We start from the raw sequence: 25,856 nt of genomic DNA, 5'->3' as shown, positions 1-25,856 counted from the left end.
CTAGCACCGCCAAGTCCACCACTAAGCCATGTCCTTAAATGCCACATCTGCAAGTCTTTTAAACACCTCTGAGGACGGACATTCAAGCACATCCCTGGGCAGCCTGTTTCAGTGCTTGATAACCCTTTCGGTAAAGAACTTTTTCCTAATATGTGATGTAAACCTCCCCTGGTGCAACTTGAGGCCATTTCCTCTCGTCCTGTCACTTATTACTTGGGAAAAGGGACCAACAACCTTCATGCTACAGCCTCCTTTCAGGTAGTTGTAGACAGCATACTTCTTATTTTACTGTTAAAAACAGAGGTGCAGGCAGGCTAAGAATCACAACATTGAGAATATATACCAGATATAGCTTTCCTGAGGGAAAATCCCATAAAGCTATGTAGTTTTTTTTCAAAAGTTAGTTTTGTGCTCGTTTGGTTCTTTGTCATGCATTAAAAAAAATGATCCGGTTTCTCAGCAAAGAGGTGTGATGTATGAAACATTCTCTACAAGAAGATATGCACCTGAAATTGCAAAATACCTTTGAATTTCGTATGTGTGTCCTATAACAGATTTTCTTTGGAACAGATATGTAAAAAGATTTTACAAAATCAGTACAAAGCTGTAATGAGGACTTTTTATAAATTATTTAGTCTTTCACTAGTATGATTACGAAAAAATAATCTCAGTGATTATGGTCTTGTTTTGAATCACTAAAAGCGTTAACGCGGTATTTGATTTAATCACGGAATCACAGAATGTTAGGGATTGAAAGGGTCCTTGAAAAATCATGTAGTCCAACCCACCTTCTAAAGCAGGAACGCCCAGATGAGGTTACGCAGGAATGTGTCCAGGCGGGTTTTGAATGTCTCCAGAGAAGGAGACTCCACAACCCCCTGGGCAGCCTGGTTCAGTGTCTGTCACCCTTGCTGTGAAGAAGTTTCTTCTCCTATTTAAGTGGAACCTCCTGTGATCCAGTTTGCACCTATTGTCTCTTGTTTTACCATTGGTTGTCACCAAGAAGAGCCTGGCTCCATCCTCCTGACACTCACCCTTTACATATTTATAAACATTAATAAGGTCACCCCTCAGTCTCCTCTTCTCCAAGCTAAAGAGCCCCAGTTCCCTCAGCCTTTCCTCACACGGGAGATGCTCCGCTCCCTTCATCATCTTTGTTGCCCTGCGCTGGACTCTCTCCAGCAGTTCCCTGTCCTTCTTGAATTGAGGGGCCCAGAACTGGACACAATAATCCAGATGTGGTCTCAGATCACTGATCTTTGGATTAACTGATTTATTTACCAGTGCAATTTGGATGTAGAAGAGTGGATTGCATCAATCTCTTGCAGGAGACGGTGAAGGGCAGATATGTTAGGTGTCCCCTCCAGGAATTCCCTGGTGGGTATCAGGAGCAGAGCTCCCAGGCTTTCCACACCCAACACAAGGGAAGATGACAGGTCTCTCCTGGCCATGAAAGAAGGTCAGACAATGGTGGAAATAACAGATTAATTGCCCTACTGAAAACTACTGTGATCAGGTGTCAGGCTGTTTGACATGGCCCCTCAATACTCCTGATCCTATGCTTATCTACCATCATATCCCCTTGCCTAGTTAAGAGAAGGCACAGGGGGATCTTATCAATGTATATAATTACTTGAAGGGAGGGTATGAAGAGGATGGAGCCAGGCTCTTTCCAGTGGTGCCCAGTGACAGGACCAGAGGCACAAACTGGAACACAGAAGGTTCCCTCTGAACATCAGCAAACACTTTTGTACTGTGAGGGTCACCAAGCACTGACACAGGTTGACCAGGAAGATTGTGGAGTCTCCATCCTTGGAGACAGTTCAAAGCCACCTGGACATGGTTTTGGGCAGGCATCTCTAGGTAGCCCTGCATGGGCAGGGGATTGTACCAGGTGACCTTCAGAGGTATCTTCCAAGCTGAACCGTTCTGTGATTGTGTGAACCTGTCATCATCAGACCATGTCTTATCCCCTTCCTGCAGAACATGTTCCCAGTGTTGCCCAGTTACATGGACTCTTGAAATCTTTTGTCCTGTTCTGTCAAAGATACATTTTGGCAGCATCATTGCAAGACTGGGTGTTTGTACTAGTTGCAGGATAGGCTTTCCATCTTCTAAAAGCAATACAAAGTAACTAGTGGATGATGTTTTAATGAATAAATACAAGTCATGACTTAGAAAGCTGTAATGCTCCCCACATGCATTTCGCTGGATAAAATGCAGTCATCATAACATATTATTAATGATCAGTAACAGTAATGAGATTATACAAATACCTAGAGCTCCTGAGTTCATTTTGCTTTGTGATGTTCAATGTTTACCATCCAAATTACATTCATCCTTTAAGTTCTCAAATATGTTTAGGTGGTTTGTGAATTATTTTGATCTCTGAACCTCTCTTGCTACTGCAAATGATCTGTTACAAGATCTAAAGAGCACATAGATTTGTGCTAAGAGGTGTGTACAGAGAAAGTACATATACATATATACATGTAAAACAAATTCCTTATTTCTCCAAACCTTTGTTACTCATATCTGTGCAAAAAAGTGTGACAGATTATTAGATTGAAAATATTTAAACCTGAGAACATAGATTGGAGCATTTTACACCACCAGATGAGAGTAACTGTTTGATTTAGAAAGAAATGAGAAGTGAGGTTCAAAGGACCATGCTATTCACTCCTTTATAACTTAGCAAAGGGTACATATATAGGGAAAAAAATCTAATTAATGAAATTTCAGATAACCCAGTTACAAATGTTGAAGCAATTTGATGAAATGTTGTTACCATGTAATATAACTCTCTTCAGACAAGAAACTCAGAAAACTCTTTAATATCCAGTGTTACTGATTTACTCTCTTAGTTTAATTATTTTTAAAAAGCTTCTGTTAATATAAATATTATACATAAATATGGGTGTGCTTTCAGGAGATGAGATTAAAATCTGGTCCTCTACTCAGAAAAGGTCACACCTTTGCAGGCCTATCTTTGCTTTTCTCAGTGAGTTAAACCTGTTCTTATTTTGTGACCTCTTTGTGACACTCCAGGCCTGTACCAGCAGTTTAATTAAATGCCACTTAGAAAGTTAATTATTTTAATTTTTTCCCCTAAAAGGTAAAAGTGACAGAAGTATGGAGTCAATATAATCAGGTGTTTCTTGGATGCCAGTTGTTAGATACTTTCTTGGAGTTATTGACAAGTTTCTGACCCACTGTCAATGACAATCATATGTGGAGAAGAAAAAGGTTTCTTTTCTCAGTGTACTTAGGTTCTGTAAAGATGGTTTTCAGCCTCATGGAGAATACCAGAGTAAGATTTAATTTAAGTTCTTAGGCTGTAGTTAGTTCTGCCCTATGCAATCACCTTTGTACATTGGTGAGCGTCACCCTTGCTGAAGAGTCATCTCTCTCACTTGGCTCTTGACTTAGAGTCTGTCTCAGTTTCTCCTGCTTGTGAGCAGGTTCTGACTTCAGGTGTGCTGGGGATCTTCCCAGCATATGCCATGGCTGAGATAGCACCCATAAGAAGGTCTCTGGTTAACATTCAGAAGATGAAATGTGGAAGCATTGCCAGTGTTTGATCACCAGCCGATGTGCTTGTATCTCTCAGCTGTTGAAGGATGACAGGACCACAGGATGCTCTGGGTTTCTCTTCCAACCCCTCAGTTGTTTTTCTTTTTTCCTTGGTTGTCTTACATTTAATCTTCATAATATGTAGGTGGCAAGTGAAGGGTACTCTTATGTTTGGTCCCTGTGTATATGAGAGATTGGGCTTTCTTCTTTCTGGCACTTGCAAAAGAAGTGTTGTCATCCCCTGTTAAGGAGAGGTAGGAAGCAATACTTTCCCTCAGGCCATAGCTGAGACAAGAATCATCCATTGCTGCCAGGGCACTTTCAGTATCTTCAGTTACCTCCAGCCTTTAAAAGAACAAAATATTTTTACCATTTCAGCTACTAGAACTGAGCCTATTATTATAATACTAACAGTTGTTAAACTGCATTATATTAATTTTGTTGTATAAAATTTTCCTGGCTCACAAATCACCAAACATTTCTGTCACTTAATGATTTTCCAAAGTAATCAGTACAACAGTACTACCTAAATATTTTTCAGCATCAGAAAAGGAAATAACACCTATGTACTTTCTTCTTAATCTGTAGGAAAAATTACCTTGATACTGCACAGTATTTTCTTTCATTTGTAAGCAAATGAATATGCCTTGTGAAGGAAGAGTAGTGGGGGGAAATCTACACTTTAGAAATAAGAGGTGCTTTTCTTTCTGAAGGTGGTTGTTTCACCAGCTTCTGAAACCTGACCTACTTTCTCTAGTTGCAGTCATGATATTAGAAATCTCATGAATCTCAAGCTGGGCTGTGTAGTGAGAGTGACGCAGCAGGAAAGATTTCTGCTGGAATAATATGTTCATTGCACTTGTGCTGCTTCATGAATGGCCAAGGGGGAGCCATTTCTGGCTGTCGGGGCTCATTTGTAAGCCATTGCATGTTGGTGTGCCATCGGTGGTGGATCTGACCAGGCTTTATGGCCTGGCTACTACTCCTGCCCCCTTGGTGGAGAGCACTCCTGAGTCCCAGAGGGACAGCCTATGTGGCCATAGGATAGGAGAAATGATTGCATGTTAACTATACTTTCTTGCAAAGTTAGACCAAGAATATCAGAGAGCTGAACACCCACTTCTCATGGGTTAATCTGTTTTGGAGCTTGTGTAATCCTTAAAACTGGTCTCAGTAGAAGGAAATGGCTGTTTCTTCTGTGTTGTAATTGCAAGTATATACAAGGCTGGAAAAAAAGCCCTTGTTATTTCTGGCAGCCTGTGTTGTATGTGGTACCTGTGAATGTTTCTCCAGTTGAAGTTTTTATTCCGCATCACCACAGGAGGAATTTGATTCATGACGGTGTTGTTGTTAGTGCTCTGGGTAAGACAAGGTGTTGTAAGGACACAGCAGAGACCATCAGCAACTTCTGAACAGGAAAATGAATACACAGAAAGTTAAACTTTGCTCAGTGTTATCTTCACTGTTTTCCTTCCCTGGTGCATGCTCATATAAACAGTTTTGGACACAGTAGTAGTCAATAAATTGTGTGTACTCAGCAAAAACACTGTAACACAGGCTTAACTTTTGCCTTTCCTCAGACCTTTGCCTTTTAGTTTATCATGGGGTATATTTCCCACAGTACCAGTGAGGAACTGAGACACAGAAGGACGAATTGACTTGCCCAAAGTCTAGAAGGAAGTTTGTGACAGAGCCAGGACTTAAACCCAGGTTTCCTGAGTATTCCACAAGTTCTGCTTTTGCCTCCTTTCATCTCAGCCATGCAAATGGTGTAAAACAGATGCAAGATGCCACCACTCAGATTGGATTGTATATGCACCTATTCTGCTATGGAACAAATCAAGGTTCACACATTATTTTTGCCTATGTTTCTACTTTCCATCCTCTTCTCCCTACTCCACCAGGAGTATTACATATTTTCTTCTGCCCAAGTAGAGAATATCATGCCTGAATGCTAGTGTTTTACACCTCCGAGCCTTATTTCAGGATGAGATTCTGTAACGTCTCGTGGTGGGAGAAGGAGGAGAGTTACATTTCACTACATCTGCACTTATAACTCAAGTAAAAATGTTAATTGTAATAATTTGGGGTTCTTCCCTGCCTGAATTTTAGGCTTCTTTCTAAATGGAGAAAGGTATCAGATAACTAAAAAGTAAAAAAAAAAATCAATTCAAATTGGACTTGAAAGTTCCTTCTGCATGTTTGAATGTGAATATGGCTTTTCTCCCCAATTTACCAGAGTACTCTTTGGCCAACACACTTTTTCATTTACTTCTGAAATATGCAGAATTAGTTGTTTTACACTTTCAAAATTACAGAGTACTCATTACTAATTAAAGCACAGAACCTGTTGTTCTCTTGCAACTTTTATGCAATTAACTTATTGTAATCTTCCTTCCTTATTTTAAAATGTTCTAATTTTAATGCGTGGCAACTGTAGCCACCTAATTGTGCTGTTTGTCAAGTTATCGCTCTGACACAGGTTGAATTGCCATAAATCTAGAAAATCATCATTAAAACAGGTGTCATCCACTGGACTGACATTAGTAAAAATGACAGATTAATCTAGATTTGAACTATGAGCTTGAGCCCCTTGAGATAACTTCTGCTGATAAAACCCAGCCATGTTCTTCTAAAATAATAGGGAAGAAACTAACAACGGTTCTGAGAATGTTCTGCTGCAGATAAGGTTGCCTAATGTAGTGGTTCCTGAGGGAAATGTGATTGGAGAACATGGTGCTGCCGGTCTGTCTGGTAAGAAAAATAAATGGGAGACATGTCCATGCTGGTAAAGAAGTGATCCAAGAGTTTAACTCTGGCCCTGGAACCCAGAAACATGACTTACATGGTACAGCTTAGCCGTTTTGTAGACCTAAACTTTGACTTTAGCTGTGCTCTGAGAGGGGCTGGACATCCCTGACCTGTGCTAACCTCCAAACTGTGTTTGAAACTTGTCTAGGGGAGTCCAAGACACTTGTTTGGATCAAAATAGTGTTAGAGAAAGATCTATTGACATGGCCATACAATATTCTATGCCAATATGGGCAGAACCTATCTGTCTTTATTTAGCAGAGTTATTGGCCTGTTTTCAGTTGTACTGTTAAGGGTATTGTATTTGTATTTAGTATCAAAAATGATAAACCAAAGGTTTTTTCATTACTTGTTCTGTAACAGTAGTTACAAGTCTCAGACACAGGTAAAACTTCTTGTTCTGGATCTTTGATATACAGTTGCCAGTAGAAAATATGTTTATTCCGCAGTTCTTTTTACCTGAGTAGTGATTCACAAGGTCTTCAAGGCACTGAAAGGTTTGCCGTGGAGAGATGTAATACCAGTTATTGGGAAGGCGGAAGATCCTGTAATGTTTCACTTGCCTGTGTCGCACCGACAAAGAATATAACCCTGGAGAAAGAGAGAACTAATTACACCAAAGTAGGGCCGTAATCCTGGATGGATAGCAGTGACCACAACCAGAATATCTCTAAGATGTGTTCCTGTGATCATAGAAACATCTGAAAAATACCCTGAAATGACCATTCCAGTATCTACTTATATAGTATACTTCATATATGTACTTAAGGATGACAAAGTGAAGAAAAAGTCTAACAACAGGGCCCAAGATTTTGATTGGATTTAAATTTCTGGTGTGTTTTTCTTTTATTTTTGCTGATATGGGATTTTTGTAAATATTTTAAAGGAAATAGGCTTTTACAGAAATTGTCTTCCTCTGAAGATGGGGACCATACTCATCTGCTGGTGTGCTGATTTAATCAGCTTCTACTAATGCAGTAGCTGATACCTGATAATGCAATCCTGGTGGGAGATAACAATGTGGATTTTCATAGAATCATAGAATAGTTTGGGTTGGAAGGGACGTTTATAGGTCATCTAGTCCAATCCCCTTGCCTGTTTCTTTTTTTAAAACTATCATGTGGCATATGTTTGGTAAGGACTCGATGTTGATCCTAAATTTACTGAATTCAGTATAGTTATCATGAAAGTGATTGGCATTTGGTATGCAGAAGGTTAGAGCAGGTGATTTATTGTTCCCTTATAGCTGTAGTATCATGATCTTAGTATGTGTTCTGCTGTTTCAGAAAAAGGGAGGATATTGCATTGCCCAGTGGGAGATGTATTCCTATTAAAGATAATAGAAATATAAAGTGTGAATAGTACAATTCCCATGCAGCAACAGAATTGCTACAAAAGGAAAAAAAAAAAAATTGAAAGCATGTCATTTTTTGTGAAGTAAATAAAAGAACCACCTGTTTATATAAGAAATGCACTTATCAGTCACCCCTGCTGCATGGTATGTATTTTTGAGCTTTTTCAGGCAATTTTTTGTGGATGAAGGCAAAGCTGTGACTTCTCTTCCATTTGAAAAGCGCCACTGCCTAGTAAACTTTGTATGTGACCAGGGTGAATAATAGTGTTTAAACAACTGTGTCATGATTGTGCAGATGCCTGTGGGACTTTCCATGGCCATCGCTGAATTTGTTTCCAGCTCTGCTCGTAACATAGGTGACTGATGAAGACTCGGATGCTGCACTGTGTGCCTTTGCCTGAGATCAAGTGAAAAATATGTGTTTTTTCTCACCTTTCCTAGTTTCGCTCTCTCTGATCATGAAGGAGCCGACCTTGGTGTTGGGTAGCTGTAAAAGTTCCTCTGCTTTTTCTCTTCCCAGTCCTTCAAATAACCAGCTGTGAAGCAGGAAAAAACAAATTCTGAAATTTGGACACTGGTGAAACAGAGAGCAGCATGTGGCTGTGAAAGTGCAGCATTAGCCAGGAAAAGTGACAGCAAAAATAACACTGTGGCTTTCTGTAGTTATTCTCTCAACTATGTCCAGGCATATTTGCCCAGTTTATGGAGAAAATCATGCTCTCTCTGGGTCCCCTTAACTTTTTTTGAGGCTAAAAGATGAGTAAATAAGGTTTAGACTTATTAGGGAAAACAAAACTGTTCAAGCTGCCTCAATCTGAATAGTTGGGGACATATCCCTGTGGTATATTTATGGCATATCTGTGTCATTAGTTAAGTCCCTTTTTGTTTAAACCACTTTTATTAACCGCAAATTTTGTTTTATTGCATCATAAATAAACCCAAAATAAAATACAATTAGAGAGTAGTCCAGCCATTTAAGTTAGTTGGCTTTGTACATAAGGGAAAGTGGAATTAGTCCTACTGATTTTCACCATAACCTGGTGCGCTGCTTTATTTTGCTGCAGCTAGTGTCTAACCACATTACTGAGCTTGCTCGGCTGGTATAGGAGTTCCTGGTGCTTTATTATAAAGTTGTTCTTCTGTTCTGTGTTGCAGCCTGCTACCAACAAAATGCTTTTGGGGAAACTTCAGACAGAAGCTTCCATTACCATATCTGTGCCCTGTCTTTGGAAAAGCATCTCTATTTCAGGAGGATATAAAAGTGTATGAAAATTTAAGCACTTACATAAATTGCAGTGAAATTCACAGTTTATATGCTTAAAATTGAACAGGTGTTAAAACTTCTGCCAGAAAAGTCTTAAGTGTGTATTTTGATGTTTTTTTCCTTGCTGGTGCCTAGGGCAACAAGAAACCGCTGAACCTTCCTTAGCTCTTCCAGTGTGAGAGTTTACATTCTTATATGACTTATTCGTCTATTTGTTCTTTGTGGTCTATTTTTTCACGAGAAACTCTAGCTTAAATTTTCCTCTTTGTAAATATCAAAAATTCTTTCTAAATAGTGCCTCTTTATCAATGTCTTAAAGTCAGAGATCAGTCCATGCAACAGAAGTATTTTAAATACCTCATATGACATTTGAGGGGTTTTTGACCCTTTCCAGCTTTTAAAACTAGTATTTTCCTTTTCATATAATCCAAACTTAGATGTGGATTTGATGCTCTCAGATTTCAAAGGAACTGCTTTAGACTGTCAATAAATAACAGTTCTGTCTGCGTCGTCACTATTGGCATTGTTTTGATTATGACACTACATAACTAATCGGGGCAGTATCTGTAGAAACACAGTATTGAAAGGCTATACGAAATGCATTTACTTACCCGTGGTAAACCTTTGCTACATATTTTCCTGGAATATAGTTTTCTCGCCCGGTTGTCAGGGAATGGACTCTCCACCAGCCTCCTTCACTATGTGAAAGCAAAAGAAGGGATATTTTCAGATGTACTTTCAGAGTTTGTCCTCATTTTAGAAATTAGTTAAGACATACAGATTAGCATGTAACCGTCTGTCTGTGTTCCTGAATCTGCTTATTTAGAAAGGGACCCAAGTTTGTTTCATTTAGAGTAGTTCCATTTCTAAACCTACATCAGGATTATATTTAGACACAGAAATAAACTACATTGGTTCCATTTAAATTACATAAGTAATAAAATATTTTCCTGCAGTTAAAAGAAGAAGGGTAAATACTCAGTGGTTAAACCATGTTGTGTTCTTCCTTCCCACAGCCAGACTCATACCAGTGTCCAAGATATTCAGCTGACTACACTGTGTCTCTGTAGTTACTCCCATAACACCAGGGTAGAGATACTGAACAAATGGACCCTGTCTACCTGGGAACAGGTTTTCTAACAGAACCTGTTACGGTTTGCTCTTTTCCTTTTTGTCAATGAGTTACTGACCAGACTACAATAAAAAAAAGACCTCGTAGCCGACTAGAAATATGTGTTTTTCACTAATATATCTTAGGTTCTTGCCTTGATACTTAATGCTGGCGTTGGCTTTTGAATCCCTTAGGAAGGGCAGGGTAACACGGATTTTCACAGGGAGTCTGTGGAGCTTTAGTGATTAGTGTAAGGATGCTGATACCTTTTTCTTTAAGAGGTTGAATCCAAATAATAGTGTGTCTTGTCTTTGAATGCTGGGGTTTTTTATATATAAACACACCCAAATAACACCCAGAATGCAAGCTCAGTGTATGTCAAAACAGCTGAGTTGAAAACATTTAAGTTAAACCTCCAGAGCTATAGCCACTGGGACCATGGTTCACAATGTATAAGCTGAGGGAAAAAGCAAAGTGTCTACTGCTCAGAGCTGGAAATTTCAAGGCCCCACAAGTATTGTTTGTGGGTTTCCAGTTAACATGAAATTATCTGTAAGAACTTAAGGTTATTTTTTTTCCCTGCAGCTCTCCCAGAGAGAACCAAGAATTGCAGTAGCAAAAACCCTGAGAGATTCAGCATCTACCTCCCTCCAAACTCTAATATTACTAATACCGAAAAATCCCTATGATGATTTAAAGTCCCAAAGCAGCACATCTCTCCTGGGTCAGGAGCCACAGAAATTATGCAGATTGGGGGGATCTTTGGAGGACATCTGGTTTGACTACTGCCAGCTAAATGCAGTTGTTCATCTGGCAGTTAAAGGTGCCTGACAAGTGTGGAGAGTGAGAAACTGGATCAGTGGTGCTTATCGAATCCTGCCAACCCAGAGCAGTCACAAATATCTGTAAGGTCTGCCCAGGGCAGAGATGGAGGCACCATCCCTGGAGATGTTTAAAAGTCATTTAGATGAGGTTCTTAGGGACATGGTTTAGTGCAGGAGTTGCGTTATGGTTGGATTCGATGATCCTGAGGGTCTCTTCCAACCAAAATGATTCTATGATTCTACAACTTGTACTTTCTATGAGAGTTCCACAGCTCATGTTCCTGGCAGGACTGGTGGACCTTGATTGCCACTACACATAATTGCTTTGGTAGAAGGCTGAAAAGCTGCCATTATAAAAGCAGTACATGCTGCCTGCTCATGATGGCTTCTCCATGGTGACTCCTCATCACTCATGCTCTGGTTGTGCCTGCCATGCTGCTCTTCTCTTCCACTGCATTTTGCTTCTTTGAACATCTTCAGAAAAAGATCATACCTGCAGCTTCTGTGCAACAAGAGTTTGTGCGCAAACAGTTCCTATTGACATCGCACATACCCCAGTAGAGAGGAACAGGTCCTTCATTAGGATGCTGTGATTTGCATAGAGCGTTGGAGTGTCTTCTCTTGTGTGAACAAGCTGGTTCACAACAGGACAAGGAAAGTTCCCACCAGGGTCTGCTTTGGCTCTTATTTACTATTAGGAGAAACTCTTGGTCACTGCACAACAGACAAACATGGTAAAAACTGCTGCTACAGAAGCCTAGTTCTTTCAGAAGTTGTTCATCCAGTAGAACATAAAGTGCAGCACATGTATGCATATGATATGCTACACATATAGTTCCCATTGATATGGGCATATGTAGTTATGTGGTATTGTGAGGGCTCATAGCTGACAAAAGCCAGGAGTGAGGCTTTAAGCTGGAATTTCCAAGCTAAAGCAATTGTTGTACTGTATTGTGTATGTTACACAAATTGCAGAAAGGTTCAAACAGCTGGAAGTTACCAGCAAAGAATTCCCCTGGTTTTGGGAAGTTCTCCATCAGCAGAAAATTCATCTGTTGGTTTTATCTGAGCCTTGTGACCTCTAGGTTCAAGAGAGCAGGGAAAGCACTTTATCAGCAGAAGGTAACTGCAGCCATTCTGGGTCAGACCCAATGTCTTCACAGCCTTGTATCTTGTTGCTGCCAAGACCATTGTAGGTCCTGGTGACCTGGAGAAGAGTCTGATAATTCATCAATCATCAATAATACTTCTCTTGACTACTTCAGTCCTCTAACCATTTGTTGCTCTGACTTCCTCAGGTAGAGATTTTTTTTTTTTTTAATATAAATTTAGAGAGAAAGGATTCCTGTGCTGTGAATCTGTCTGGTCCCCCTTGAATCCATCCACTCCACCAGCTGCAAAGACTAAATCTTTCATTTTGGTTTAAGTAGTGCAAACATTGACTGTGCAGCTGAGTAACTTCTAGGAGATCACTGTGTGCCAATACAAGTTGCATGTAAAAGAATATCGGGGCTACTGACTTCAATTTTTCATTAATTGTTCTCACTTTATGTGGGGCAATATTTGCACTCTACTTCAGGTCAGTTTGAACTAGTGCTCTTAAGCTTGCTTCTTTCTGGGACTCCTAAAATTTCTGAGTGGAAGTGGCTGGGAAATTTTTGCCCCCCCATCAAAGAAAATGCAGAATTAATTAAAAATTAAAAAAAGAAAAAAAAAGCTTTTTTTTTTTTTGGTTAGAATTGCCTTAAGTCTAGGATGAAATTCTAAGACCTAATCATAAAGGAATTGTTAAACAAAAAGGGTAAGGAGAAAATGAGAGACACACTTGACACAGATAAATTCAGAATACTTTTCTATGTGATTCAAGCTATTATTGCTCGTCCTCTGTTTTCCACTAACACGGGGGGAATACTTTCTCAAAATAATTTTCCAAAGCAGAATTCTGTTTCGAGTCCTACTTTAGAACAGATTTTGCATCCAGTTTCAGAAACCATATCAGAGAAATCCAAGGATCAGAGAACAGTCTGAAATGGTCTGAAATCCCCTATCCTTAAACTATAGGGAAATTTACAACCTTCCTTGCAAATTCTGAACTCAGTTTGTTTTTCTATACTTCATCCAGTTTGGTCCAGGTGCATAAAACAGAACTTTTCATCAATTGTGATAAAGCCTAATTAAAAAAAAAAAATCAACTTACTCTGATAGCACACGTAGTTTTTCCCCTACATGAAATATAGGTTGGCTTATGTCTGCTGAGGGATAGTCATAGAGGACAGCAAGGAAATCACTCTCCTGACCTGTTAAACAAAAATGAAAATGTCACTTACAAACAAGACAGAGTTCTGAAGCAGAAGTGGATTTTTCATTACGTATGTTATATTTTACATAATAGGTCAAATAGGAAAAAAAAATCTCACTCTGAAATGTCACTTGATAAACAAAAAGACCTAAAGATAAACCTATAACTTCATAAAAAGAATCTGAAGATATTAGAAATGAAAAAACCTCATTTGGTTAATTGTAAGTAACTGATTTTAGACCTCTTTTTCGAGTAATTACCATATTTAAAAGACATACTCAGTCTGAAACTATCAAAATTAGTAAGTATTTAAAATATTAGGAAGTAACTCAGTTTGATTAATGCTGCTGTCTCTAAATGCCTCCAGCTACAGTTCTGAGCCCGGCTGATGCAGTGCACTTGAGGAAAGGAAGATGTATGTTGAATTGTTCCATCATTTAACACCACTGATATTTTTCAAACATATGGAATTCGTTTAGATCAAGAGCAATGAGAGTATGGCCATTATTGCTTATTTCCCATCAGTTTTGTAAATTAGCTTGATTTACAGCCAGAGAGCTTTATTCTTACCCCTTGCATGGAAACTGTCCTAGAGGTAGCACATGATGCCCTTATCTTCAGTTAAAGGAAGAGAGACAACATGAGTGTTTATAATTAGATCATTGTACAACCATGGTTTGCAGAACTGAAGTCCGCAAAGAGAAAACCCCAGGCACCAGTACAGCTTGGGGGTTGACCTGCTGGAAAGCAGCACTGAAGAGAAGGACCTGGGAGTCCTGGTTGACAACAGGGTGACCATAAGTCAACAATGTGCCTTGTGACCAAGAAGGCCAATGGTACCTGGGTTGCATTAGGAAGTGTGTGGCCAGCAGGTCAAGGGAAGTTGTTCCTCCCCCTTTATGCTGCCCTGGTGAGGCCGCATCTGGAGTACAGTGTCCAGTTCTGGGCTCCCCAGTTTAAGAAGGACAAGGAATTACTGGAGTGGGCTACAAAGATGATGAGGGGTCTGGAGCATCTTTCTTGGGAGGAAAGACTGAGAGAGCTGGGTCTGTTCAGCCTGGAGAAGAGAAGGCTGAGAGGGGATCTCATCAATACTTATAAATATCTCAAGGATGGGTGTCAAGAGGATGGACCAGATTCTTTTCAGTGGTGCCCAACAATAGGATGAGGGGCAATGGGCACAGACTGAAGCATAGGAGGTTCCATCTGAATATGAGGAGAAACTTCTTTACTTTGAGGTGCCAGAGCCTGGAACAGGCTGCCCAGAGAGGCTGTGGAGTCTCCTTCTCTGGAGACATTCAAACCCACCTGGACACCTTCCTATGTGATCTGCTCTGGTGGGTTGGACTGGGTGTTGTCCAGAGGTCCCTTCCAGCCCCAACCATTCTGTGGATCTGTGATAAGTTCTTTTACGTCAGTGGGGATGACTCTGGGTTTTGCAGCACTACACAGGATATCTGCTGAGGCTCCTGGGTTCCTGAGGGATGGAGGAGGCACTTTGCACAAGACTGAGACTATCAGACGTTCAAGAGCTCCTCAGGCTGTGGGAATCTTTGGTGCCCAGCAAATGCTGACAAGTGGGAAGTCCAGAAATGTGCGATGTTGGGTGTTTTGAGCTATTGGCAGAAGTCCTGGCAAGAGGGATTGTGCAACATGCTGCCTGCATTTCTCATGGAGGTGATCCCATCTGCACATCACAGTACGCTCCACCAGCACACAGGGAGACAGAGCTTTCCCTCTGCTTCCAGCAGGATCAGTGCCCCATTCCTTCATAACATCATCTAGCAGTACATTTGCAGAGGTGGTTTGGTCTCCATTCCTGCCCACTCTGTGCATCTCAACATGCACAAAAATGGGAATGAGTTCAGGGGAGGAGAGAAAAATTACCCAGGGAAATAGACATGCTTCTGCATCTTGTTAGATTTGCTCATTTAATATAGATCCTCATCAATATGTCTTTAAGGAAGACATTATTTTAGGGAAATCTAGAAACAGCATCCCAAATGAATACTGGGACTGGCTCTGTGTTTTCATTCCCTGTGTCCCATGGCCTTATAAATAACTCACAGTGATAATGATGAAAGGCTGCAGGAAACATGCAAGTCTGCAGAAAATAAATATTTTCAAGGGGAGAGATTTTACATTTGTTATCCTTAGAGTGGTGATGATAAGAATATAAGCGTTAAGGAACATGTCCCACATCTGCAATTTAAAGGAAATAAAAAGCATCTCAGCTGAGTTTGAGTAGCTGTTTGTTATTATGATATAGAGACCAGCGTTATACAAAGTAGTGGGTCATTGTACCTTAATATTCAAATTGACTGTAAACATTTTAGTCTTGCTAGCCTTTGCCCATTGGAGTCACCTCATGATACTGTTAGTGAGCATCCTTATGGATGTATACATGTGTAGAGTCTGGAATAGACAGTGGCTAGTTTGACAGTGTGTTTAGTATTGGTATTGCCATGGTTTTCTTTGTTGTTTAGTGTCACTGAATTAAATAGGACTAGTCCAGTACCTTTGTATTAATCAGCCAACTGGTGAGATCAGTCTGCTGTAACTTATTATACAATTAGTTCAATTATACTGAGGACATTTTATGTTAAGCTTGCCTTTGAGTGCTTCCCTGTTCTGCACTAAAAATTAAGAGACACCTTCTCTGTCTCTGAGACTGCTTAGCACTTGGGGCTAACAAGACCTAAGTGTTTGCTGCTGAGTCTTTTGAAAGAAAGCAAAATCTTTACCTAGGACTACAAGAAATAAATGCCAGAAGGTATGAACTACAGAGCAAGGATAAAGTGCCATCGCCTGATTTCTGATTGCAGTTTCACAGAGAATGTCATTTTTGTAGTGCCTTTAGCAATGTTTTTCTTAAACTTAAGCTGTTTATTTATAAATGTTTTCTTTCCATACTGAAAGAGTGGAAAACAAGTGGTTTTCTGCTCTCGTTCCTTGCGTATTGGTGGTTTGCATTTCGTTATGCACTGTGAGGTATGTGACTTTTTCTCTGCTCTACCAAGATCTGCATTACTTTCCTTACACTTTCATCTTTATATTAGTTTTTGTTTCAATTTTGCACGTTAATTTGTAGTTCTGATCCATGCAAATGTTGTCTCTTAAACTGCATGTACTTCTATTAGAGTGAAAGTAAAGTGATATAAGACTACCAAAACCTTTAAACTCTCCCACTCCACAAAAAAGACCTCATTTTATTTGGTATTTAAATCAAACCTCACTGGGGTTTTTGGTCATGTGAAATACCCCACCGCATCTACAACATTTCACAAAGCCCACAATAGCTCCTTTCAGACACAAAAGCCTTGAAACAGGGACTAAACAAATTACCCTCTTTCTCCACACCTAATTTTTGCAGTGATCTAATAAACTTATCTGATGAGCTCCCACACTTTTAAGTTGTAAAAGAAAAAAGATTTGACTGAGTTTTTCTAACACAACCTCTCCTCCGCAGTGGGAGTGCAGGTTGCATCTGAAATGGAACAACTCAAAAGTTAGAGTGGAAAGATTGAAGCACAGACATTTCCACTGAATCAGGTGTTAATTCTGGTGTGGGCTTTTAAGGAGTGAAAAATGGATATGAAATACATGCTAGTTTTAGATGTGTGCATCCCTCGACGCCTTGCAAAGTGTGAGACTTGAACATTGTGTGCTTTGAGCTGTTCATTATGAAGGGACTATGCTATTAGGGAGGAGGGAGAGCATAGGCAGAGCATCCATTCATCACCCTCCAAAAACGCTGGTCCCTGTCTGGAGTGGGAATGAGCTGTTCAGAGCTCAACTCTCTGCATCATCCCAGCATTATTGTCCAGCAGAAATACTGTGATTTATGGCTTGATGTATACCAGAGAGGGTAAAGGAGGGCACTTGTCTGTGTCTGGGGGCTGGCTGTGCAGCAGCTGTAAGGTGTGGCTGCAGAGTTGTGCTGATGTACGCAAGTTAGATCTAAACCAGCCAACTTGTGAACTCAGAGTTATGCAGGTGCAAGGTCAGTAAGGATTAACCCTTGATTTAGGGTCCCGAGAGAGGAAAGAGGAGGCAGTGGGCTCACAACCTGTGATGACCTCTTGCTGCTGCAGCTACTCTGTTATCAGTACCTAGGTAATGTCAAGGACACCCATAGAATGTGATTTCAGATGGTGTGCAGTCATATTTGGAGTCCAAATGCCTCCTGGGGTAATGCAGCTTCAGCACAGCTCCCTTTCTCAAGACAAACCCTGATGCATTGGGGATGAGGAAAGCATAAAGTTTTGCTTTCAGTGCAGCTCTCAGGCAGCACAAGGGTCTTACAGGCATCTGATGAACCCGTTCACACTGCAGATCAAATCTGCAGCCTCCAGTTTTCTGTTTTCTTCCCCTTTCTTGTTGTATATTCTTTCATTTCTTTCTTTCCCTTCTGTTTCAGTCCTTCCTTTTATTCAGTCTCACTGAAATGAGCCTGTGTAAATCTTCCTTTTCCTAACATGTATTTGGACAATTGTAAGCCCATGGATTGGATGTTTGATCTGGTCAGGAAGAGAAAAAGCTACAAACTCTTTGAATTAACCCCAATATATGTTTTTAGCACTGAGTTCCTTTCCTTTTTATTTGATTTGGATGACAATATTGATGCTTGAATTCCCGACTCTAATTACCAACATCTAAGCCATTATGAATAATACTGGCCTGATCCAGATGAAGAGTTAGATTCAAAGAGTTACACAAGCTTTTAAAGCTGCCTTTGGATGCTTAAACATAACAATTCAGTGTAATTTCAGCTGTGTGAGTGTCTGAGACATCCCTGCAGCCTTGGCAGATGCCACTGCAGCTATGGGAGACTTGTTCCCTCCCCAGGTGGCAGCTGAAGGTCAGGCAGGATCTGACAAAGCACCTTTCTAGATGTGCTAGACATGTAGGAGAGCGCAAGTAGACCAAGCCCTGAATTCCTAAATGGGTAATTTCCCCTTGATTGTTGTGCTATCGTTGTTTGCTGAGTTTTCTTTTAGCGGTGTCTTCTTTTTACATCACTGGAAGAGATGCAGTTGGCTTTAGCCCTGCTAAATCCTGACTTTTAGTGTGTGCAGGAACAATTCAAACTTGATCACAGCCATGGCAATGACCCCGCGCTCACCTACTCATCAGCGAGGTCTTGCTCTGAGTGCAGGACCTGTTTTGATGGTTATGGTATTCATGATGGAAGTTGTTGGGAAGAACAACATGGGCACTCTTCTTCACCAAAAAATATATTTTCAGTTTATATTATAGGCCTCTGAGTGTAACAGCTTTAATATTATTTGATCTCTGCTTAATTAGGGCCTAGGGCTACACGGCTCCCTGTATCAGCTAGTTTTTGGCCATTCTAAAAGCAGGGCTGGGTTTCCTTCCAGCAATAATGAAAGCAGACTGATTCCTTATAATACTGAGCAGCACAACTGGACCATATTTCATGGAAAACACCAACATTTTGACAAATGCCTTTGCCCTCTGAAAAAAAAAAAAAAAACAAACCACTAAAAAACCAAACCAAACCAACTAAAAAAGCCCCCCTGTTTTTTCTTACTCACCTTTGGGGGGCGGTTTACTACAGGTACTGTCCCAGCTGGCTGCTGTATTTGAGCAGGAGAGCGGAGGCTGTACTGGCTCTGCACCTACGCACTTGCATTTTGGGAGCAGCAGGTCAATGAATCCCTTTTGCTTTCCCCCTCTGCTGCATGACCTCCACCAGCCCACAGGAGGGCTTTGCAACCTCATTTTTTCACATGTAGGTGCATAGGGCAGATGTGTTCTATCTCCCTTTGGCAGCTTGACGTGTGAAACGTGTATTTCTGTATAATCTTTATTGATAAGCCTGGTAACATGGAAAGCTGGCTGCATGCTGCATTAAATTCAACTGTCTAACAGTGGAATCAGGTTAGGTGCAAGCACAACATCATTAAGGTATTAACCTTAAATGAAGCAGAACCGAGTTTTGAGAACAAATGTGTATTAAATATTGCATATAGAATGTCAAAATGCGGTATCTCTTATTTCTGAAGTAGGCCAGTTCATTCTGAATTGAACAGAGTGACTATCAAGGGGCACCAGCAAATAACAGTTTTAACATTTGGGTTTTTTCATGAAAGTACTTCTTGGAAAATGAGCTCGAATGTACCCCAAAATATGCACTATCTATGGGTTGCCCTCTTTCTCCCACAGCAGTCATGCACTTGCATTTACTACGTTGGGTAGATGAAGCAAACACATGGATGAAGGTACCAGACATTTTGAACACCTTTTTCTCTTGAAAGAAATGAAATGAGTGCTTACCCGTTTGGCTCTGCACATTTGTTTCTTCAGAGGTTTTTGGCGTTTTCACAGTATTTCCCATTGTGCTCTTTAAATCCGTCAAAGCTCTTCAGAACTAGATTGAAGGAGACATTGAAATTAAACATCAGAGTAACACCTGCTGTGCCAACAGATGAAAAATGACCTAGTGTGGGTGTCTCCAGTTTTATACAGTTTTGCTTTTGAGAACTCTTGTGTCAAATTCATGTGAGAGTTTTACATACTTGCTAAACTCTCACCACTTTGGTGCTTTTATCAGGGGAATAGCAGAAAACCACAGCTAGGGAAGTTGCTCAGAAGAACGCAATGCAGTAAAAGTTTCCATTACCAGTACCTCATCACAATAGGAAGTCGCAGCGAGGCCATGCCCATACAGTCATTTCATACACAAAATGTTCTTTTCAGCATTTGGAGATCTGAAGCTACAAGGAAATTAATTAGATTGACGTATCTGGTTTTCAGCACTGTGTGTATTGTGTTGCTTTATGACTGAACACTAAGAATGTTGCTTGGTGGTTTTTTCTGTGATGCAGTTGTGCTCTCAGAGAATGTGGGCAAGGTTGTTTTTCCTCTTTTTTTTTTTTGTTTAAGTAACACCTCAAAATGTTTGATCTCACAACACTCCTGCATGAAACCAGTGGTGCAAATTCTGCAGATACTTGTCTTAAAAACTCTTGGTAGATGTGTAAGAAATGCAGTATCAGACAACATTGAGACAGTTCATTCTCACGGCTTCACTGCAGCCACCCTAATTCTCCTTGATAGAGGACGGAGGGAAAAACCCTTTGGATGTGGAAGATGTCTCATGCTATGGTATATTTTTGGAGGCAGAGAAGAATGAACTGTATCTGTTTGAAATTGCACATTAAAGCAAAATAACTCGACACCACTGGCTGATAGCTAATTACTTTAAGAAAACATTTTTCTGTCACTTGCCCTGTGAAAATGATAACAGCAGTGTCACGTGGATGTTTACTAAACTGAGGTGCAATCTGCACCTTTCAGTCTTTTCTACCTTAAATATTTCAAAGATGATGACTGCCTTTGGTATGCGGCTCTTTACTTACAGCAGGCTACAGCCTGACCGTGTTAGCTGGCCAGGTGTCTAACTTGAGAAGCAGCAATACTGAAATCAGAGAGATCTTATTACTAATCATCTTTTGGAATAAGATTGGCAGAAATGAGTATATTGCCTAATACCATAAATTTTTGATATCTTACAGGGAGTTTTGGGAGACACCCTACAGAAAAAAATGCTGTTCAAAAGAAAAAGAATTAGTCTCTTATCAAATGCAAGTAGATCAGTGCTAAAACAGATGGTAATGCACAGTTTGACTCCACCTCGCTTCATTTTCAAGCTTCTTAATGCTTGTTGCCAAAGGCTCCTTGCTGGAAATCTCTATTTCACTGGCCAAATGTCACATTACGCTGTCACTGCCTGCACTCAGAACTAGCTTGGGCACATCTGTAGGATGCAGCTGTGCCAGTGTCTTTCTGACAAGCATCTGAAAACTGCTTTCACAAGAACACAAGACTCTTTCATTGCCTGATAAAAGAAGTCTAGAAGCCAAATGAAAAAAGTAGCCTTAAAGTTAAGTAAACTATCTGGATACTTACATTTGAATAAAAGGATCTCATAATTATTCATTTAAATTCACCTACGTTTCTAAAACTGAAATCGGAATTCATTTTGATAGGCACCGTCTACTTTTAATTTCCTGAGCTAACTATGAATATTTTTTTGAAAGACCCAATTTTAATTTCTTCACTGTTTTTCTCAGTTGTATCCCATGAAGAATAAGAGGTATAGGAAGGGGAGTAGTGCAGCCAGTACTTTGGCTACAGGTATTATAGTTGTTCCTGGCCTATCTTCAAATTGGCTGGCAAAACTTCCTGGGCATGGCAAGAGCGAGCTCAACAGGACTGAAAATCTCATCCAGAGAAGCGGGATGAATATTTGGGTGGATAAACCCTGCTGAGCGCTGTGCTGTAGTAACTGCATTTTTGCAGTAACTGAAAAGATCTAAGTTATAGTAAGTAAGCTGCAGTTACCAAAAAATTGTGCAAATCCAGATAGGTGCCAAGCACAGCAGCACAAATATCTTATGCCCATCTATAATTTTTACATGTGCAACTGTCATTTAGATGAGAATTGTACTTGAATTTTGTGTAACAAAAGTATTGAAAAAGAAAAATAATAGAGTCCTACCTCTGTGAATCCCTTTATTCTGAGTCTTAGTATTTGAGGACCAGAAGAGCAACTCATCCTACTAGCAATAAGACTTGTGACAGTGAGCTTTCAAGGGCTTTCTTCCTACTCTTAAGATATAGTAGATATAATTTTCAGGTGTGCTTGAGTCACTTTGGAAAGTGATGTGTAGCATTTGTTCATGATGGAAAGACTTCTGAAAACTCTACCTCACAGTTACAAACTTTCTGAAAGAACGGCACATTTGAGCAAGACAGCTTCATTTTCCTAGGTGGTCTTCAGGGTTCTAAATTTTGCTTTAAAAGTACCTAATGTGTTGTTCAATGTTTGCTTATATGTCGTTTGTAATTAAACCACTTTTTCTCTAGTCCAGTTGGATTAAGTACTGGACAGCTGGCATGTGCATACTTCATATTTTGCAGAGCACATCCCAAACTGGCCTGGCTCACTTCTGCCATACAAATTGCCACTTTATATGGCCTCATCCTTCAAAAGACCTCTGAAGTCAACAGGACAGAGCATGAAGCTCAATACTGCCACTTTAGAGGTGGAAGAATCTGACTTATGGAAAATATAAATGTTATAAAGTACTTACGGGAACAGTGAAAAGCAATGGCGTTTTGGACTTTGATGTCACTAGCGTGACAGTTTGCTATGTCTCATTACATTTTCCATGCTAAGTTTTACTGTCATTACCATTGGTGGCAGCATAAAGTCTTGAAAGGGGCAGAGAGTTCAAGATGTTCTCTAGACTCATGGCAGAAGTGTTTCATAAAAGTAAGTATTTTTGCTTGCGTAGAGTATTGGCAGTGCAATACAAATCCATTGTATTGCTGTATAGTAAAGTGTATGATGACTTTCTGAAATTCTGAGATACTCTGCAAAAATAGACTTACAGGAAACCGTAGAGCATCTTGTGGCTGAGACAATTTTTTATCATTTAAGTCAATAGCAGAACAATAACAGCTTTATAGATTATATTATTTTGAAATGGTGAATCTGCTCCAGGCACTGCATCTCACTTCAACTCGGTGACAGTTTGAGATACGAGCAGAGGTGGCATCCCTCTGTAGTAGAAGCAGGTAATTATGCCAGATTCAAAGAAAATCGTTCACTGAGGGTAATTTGGGAAGATGAGGGACTCTAAGCTCACCTTGACCTCTCAACCCAAGGCCCTGCATGGAGAAGAGCAGCTGCAGCTCAGCATGGAGAAACTGCTGGGCTGCAAACCAAACTACCCGCAGGTGTAAGAGCGGCTTTCCCCCCTCACAGACCACCCCCTCAGGCATCTGAAAATGTTATTTTAACCATTAAGATCACATTTGCAGTCTTCCAAGCTTTGGCCTTCCCTCCCCTTTCCATTTATGCACCTGCTGTTTAAGGAAAGCTGGTCGCTGCAGCCACAGCTGTCTGCAAACACAAAGCTCATGGGGTTTAGTGACCTTCACTGCTTTATTTTTTCTGCCAAAAGGAAGGTGAGGAAACATCTACATCCCCAGTCCTGCTTTGTGTCCTATTTATCAGTGGCAGAACTTTCAGCAGATGTGAACTCTTCACCTTTCAAGACTGGAATCTCTCTGACCTACATCGTGGGGGCCGAAAACCTGTGGTACAATTTACACCTTTCGCTCCTGTGTGCGACACATGGAGCAATAATTTCCTCTAACACAATCTGTTCTCTGAGAAAACGTGCTTCTGGAGCAGTTAAATAGTATGGAAAGTCTGTTTCTTTGTAAGAACTTTTTCAAAGTTGCATTTGAAATGATTTAGAATGAGTGAATATAAAGAAATGAAAATAATAAGAGAAAAAATTTTAAAAGGGCAAAATAAGGACTTGAGTAAAGCCTCTCTGCAAGGAATACTGCAGACCAGTAAAATTAAGATCATTAAGATCATTCCTGAATGCTCCACCTTATTTTATTTTTGTTACTTGATATTCACATCTATACCGCCAAGATCTTAGAATTTAATTCTCAATAAGGTTCACAGGTAATGTCTGAATCCCAGATAGCCTGAAAATGAAAGCTCCAGCATCCTACTATTTTTCATGGGGGACAAAAAACAGCTTATATTTCAAAAGCTCTATATTTTTAGGTGAATTTCCTTTAATTTGTCATTAGTCAAACTAAGCATCCTTTCAGCTTTTAGGCACTTGTACCTTCACACTTAGAAAGAACAATGCAATTCTGTAATCAAGGGAATTCACAGAAACATGCAACTATGAAACAACACAGAAATACCACATTATGCAAACTTCTAATGCTTTGAATAAAAAGCCCACTAATCTATCTGTGACTTTTCTCATATTTTGGCTTATAGTGAGCTGCAGTTTGCTTCAGCATAAGGTTATAGAATTATCTAATTATTTCAGTTGGAAAAGACCTTTAAGATCATTAAGTCTAACTGTTAGGTCCTATGCATCTATCTTACTGTGAGCTTTCAGTAGAAATACTCTTTATTCCTTCTATTATTAGTACCACTCCTTATGAAAAGGATTGAGGCAGGCTCTTCTATTTTTACCTTTGGTGGTACTTGAAATCCGTGGTCTGAATACCATCATTGGTTATGAAATAAAACTCCCTTTTATATAAATAAAATTGAAAAAGTTGTTCCAATATGCAGATAATCTAAAATGTATGAGAGTAATGGTTACCTTTAAATGCTAGGCATGGTATTCCAGGTTGCGGTATTTCTCAACAAAGCCGTAGTCATAATACTGCTCTCGTGCTGCCAGCAAGGTTGAGCTGATCAAGTCGAGGAGCAGCCGGTCGAATGAGTGTGTTGTGAAGTTCACGCTGTCATGTAGAGCAGCATTTGCCAAACAGGCCACATACTTCCTCTCTGAGAAATAAGGAAGGCTCAAAGTGTTTGCAACAGATGAGGTTCCTGTTGCAAGTCACTACTCAAGACACTTTTTTATCTATGAGCTGGGGGAACCAGGGAGGCTTTCAACATATTGCATCAGGGCTGGTTTGAACAGATATTAAAAAAATGAGCAAAATAACCTGGTTTACATTACTGAACAGAAAGGGTTTCTCTGTCTCCTTTTATTTTTTCTAAATTTATTTATCCAGTGATGTTCAGTCCGCAACTGTTTTGTTTTATATAGTTTTGCTAGGTTTTTTTCAGACAGACAGGAAGAGGCATGAAACTTTGTTTTCCATTCTTATTGAGCCTGAATGGGAATGCAAGGTTTGCTTTTTTCTTTACTTTGCACCCCAAAACACCTCTGTCTGCAAATAATTGAAGCTCGGTTTCAGCAATGAAAGAATGTGGAGTGAAATCCTGTCTATGAAGCACATTTTCACATCAGTTGTACAAAGTGCAGAAGCAAGAGCCACAGGACCTCACTCATCTCAGCGTTTGAGATGTGGAAAACAAGATACCAGCCTGTTAAATAACCCGACTAAAGTCACTCAAGGAATATAGTACTGCAGATATAAATATACAAGTCAAAGGGATCTATTAAGGTTTAACCTTGCTTTTATGATCAAATTGTGATCTGAGAAGCTCATATACCTGATTTTGAATAGTAAAATAAATAAAAAAATACAACAACTACCAAACAAAAAGCAACAAACAAACAACCCACAAGAAAACCCAAGCAGAGTTGCTACTGCACACCAGAGCAGCTGTGAGTAGATGCTCATTGTAATGCCAACATGTTTGATGATGAAAACTAAAAGTTGACAAGTGTGGGAGCTGTTCTGTAAGCATTATTGGAACCAGGAGACAGCGATCAAATTCTTAAACCTCTGCCAAAATTTGGAGCTACAGTAATTTCAGGAGAATATCCTTTCTCTTTGATGGGCTGCACTAGCAGTCCTCACCTTGAAAGGACAGGAAAGCATTAGGGACACTGGTAAGCAAATCAGTCTACAACACAGAGCTGTGGCAGTGTTATAGTCAGTGCTCTGGGGAGCTGGTTTTACCATAATGCACCATGATTATCCTCACTGGTTGTATTTGATTATTTAGGAGTTTATTGCTTTCTTCGAACTGCAGGGATGTGTCGTGCATGCTTCCTAATGGCACTTATTGAATGGTTGTGCAGTGTTTTTGTAATCACTAAGAGATCACAGGTTGGGGGTTG

General features: G+C 40.0%; 2 protein-coding genes across 2 annotated transcripts in view; one reads left to right on the top strand and one right to left on the bottom strand.

Annotated features, from left to right (window-relative positions):
• Positions 1-25,856, top strand: part of TG (thyroglobulin) — a 159,689-nt gene that overhangs the window by 93,785 nt on the left and 40,048 nt on the right. The gene's annotated exons all lie outside the window — the stretch shown is intronic.
• On the bottom strand, positions 2,818-24,576 carry SLA (Src like adaptor). Its single transcript, XM_065831824.2, has 8 exons — positions 24,417-24,576; positions 19,537-19,630; positions 13,135-13,234; positions 9,614-9,700; positions 8,171-8,274; positions 6,844-6,975; positions 4,849-4,981; positions 2,818-3,918 (listed from the first exon to the last, which is right to left on the bottom strand). The coding sequence occupies exons 2-8, from the start codon at positions 19,595-19,597 to the stop codon at positions 3,699-3,701; spliced, it is 837 nt and encodes a 278-aa protein (XP_065687896.1). The 5' UTR covers positions 19,598-19,630; positions 24,417-24,576; the 3' UTR covers positions 2,818-3,698.

This window comes from Patagioenas fasciata, chromosome 2 (assembly GCF_037038585.1).
Source record: "Patagioenas fasciata isolate bPatFas1 chromosome 2, bPatFas1.hap1, whole genome shotgun sequence".
Classification (NCBI taxonomy): Eukaryota; Metazoa; Chordata; class Aves; order Columbiformes; family Columbidae; genus Patagioenas; species Patagioenas fasciata.
The sequence above is the reverse complement of the archived record's forward strand: the minus strand, read 5'-3'. Positions and strand labels throughout refer to the sequence as shown.

Coding starts and splice junctions, on each gene's coding strand:
- SLA (XM_065831824.2), bottom strand. CDS start 19,597: ATGGGAAATACTGTGAAAACGCCAAAAACCTCTGAAGAAACAAATGTG. Junction 8,275..9,613: donor GTAGCAAAGGTTTACCACGG/GTAAGTAAATGC, acceptor CCTGCTTCACAG/CTGGTTATTTGAAGGACTGG. Junction 6,976..8,170: donor AGAGAGCGAAACTAGGAAAG/GTGAGAAAAAAC, acceptor CTCTTTCTCCAG/GGTTATATTCTTTGTCGGTG.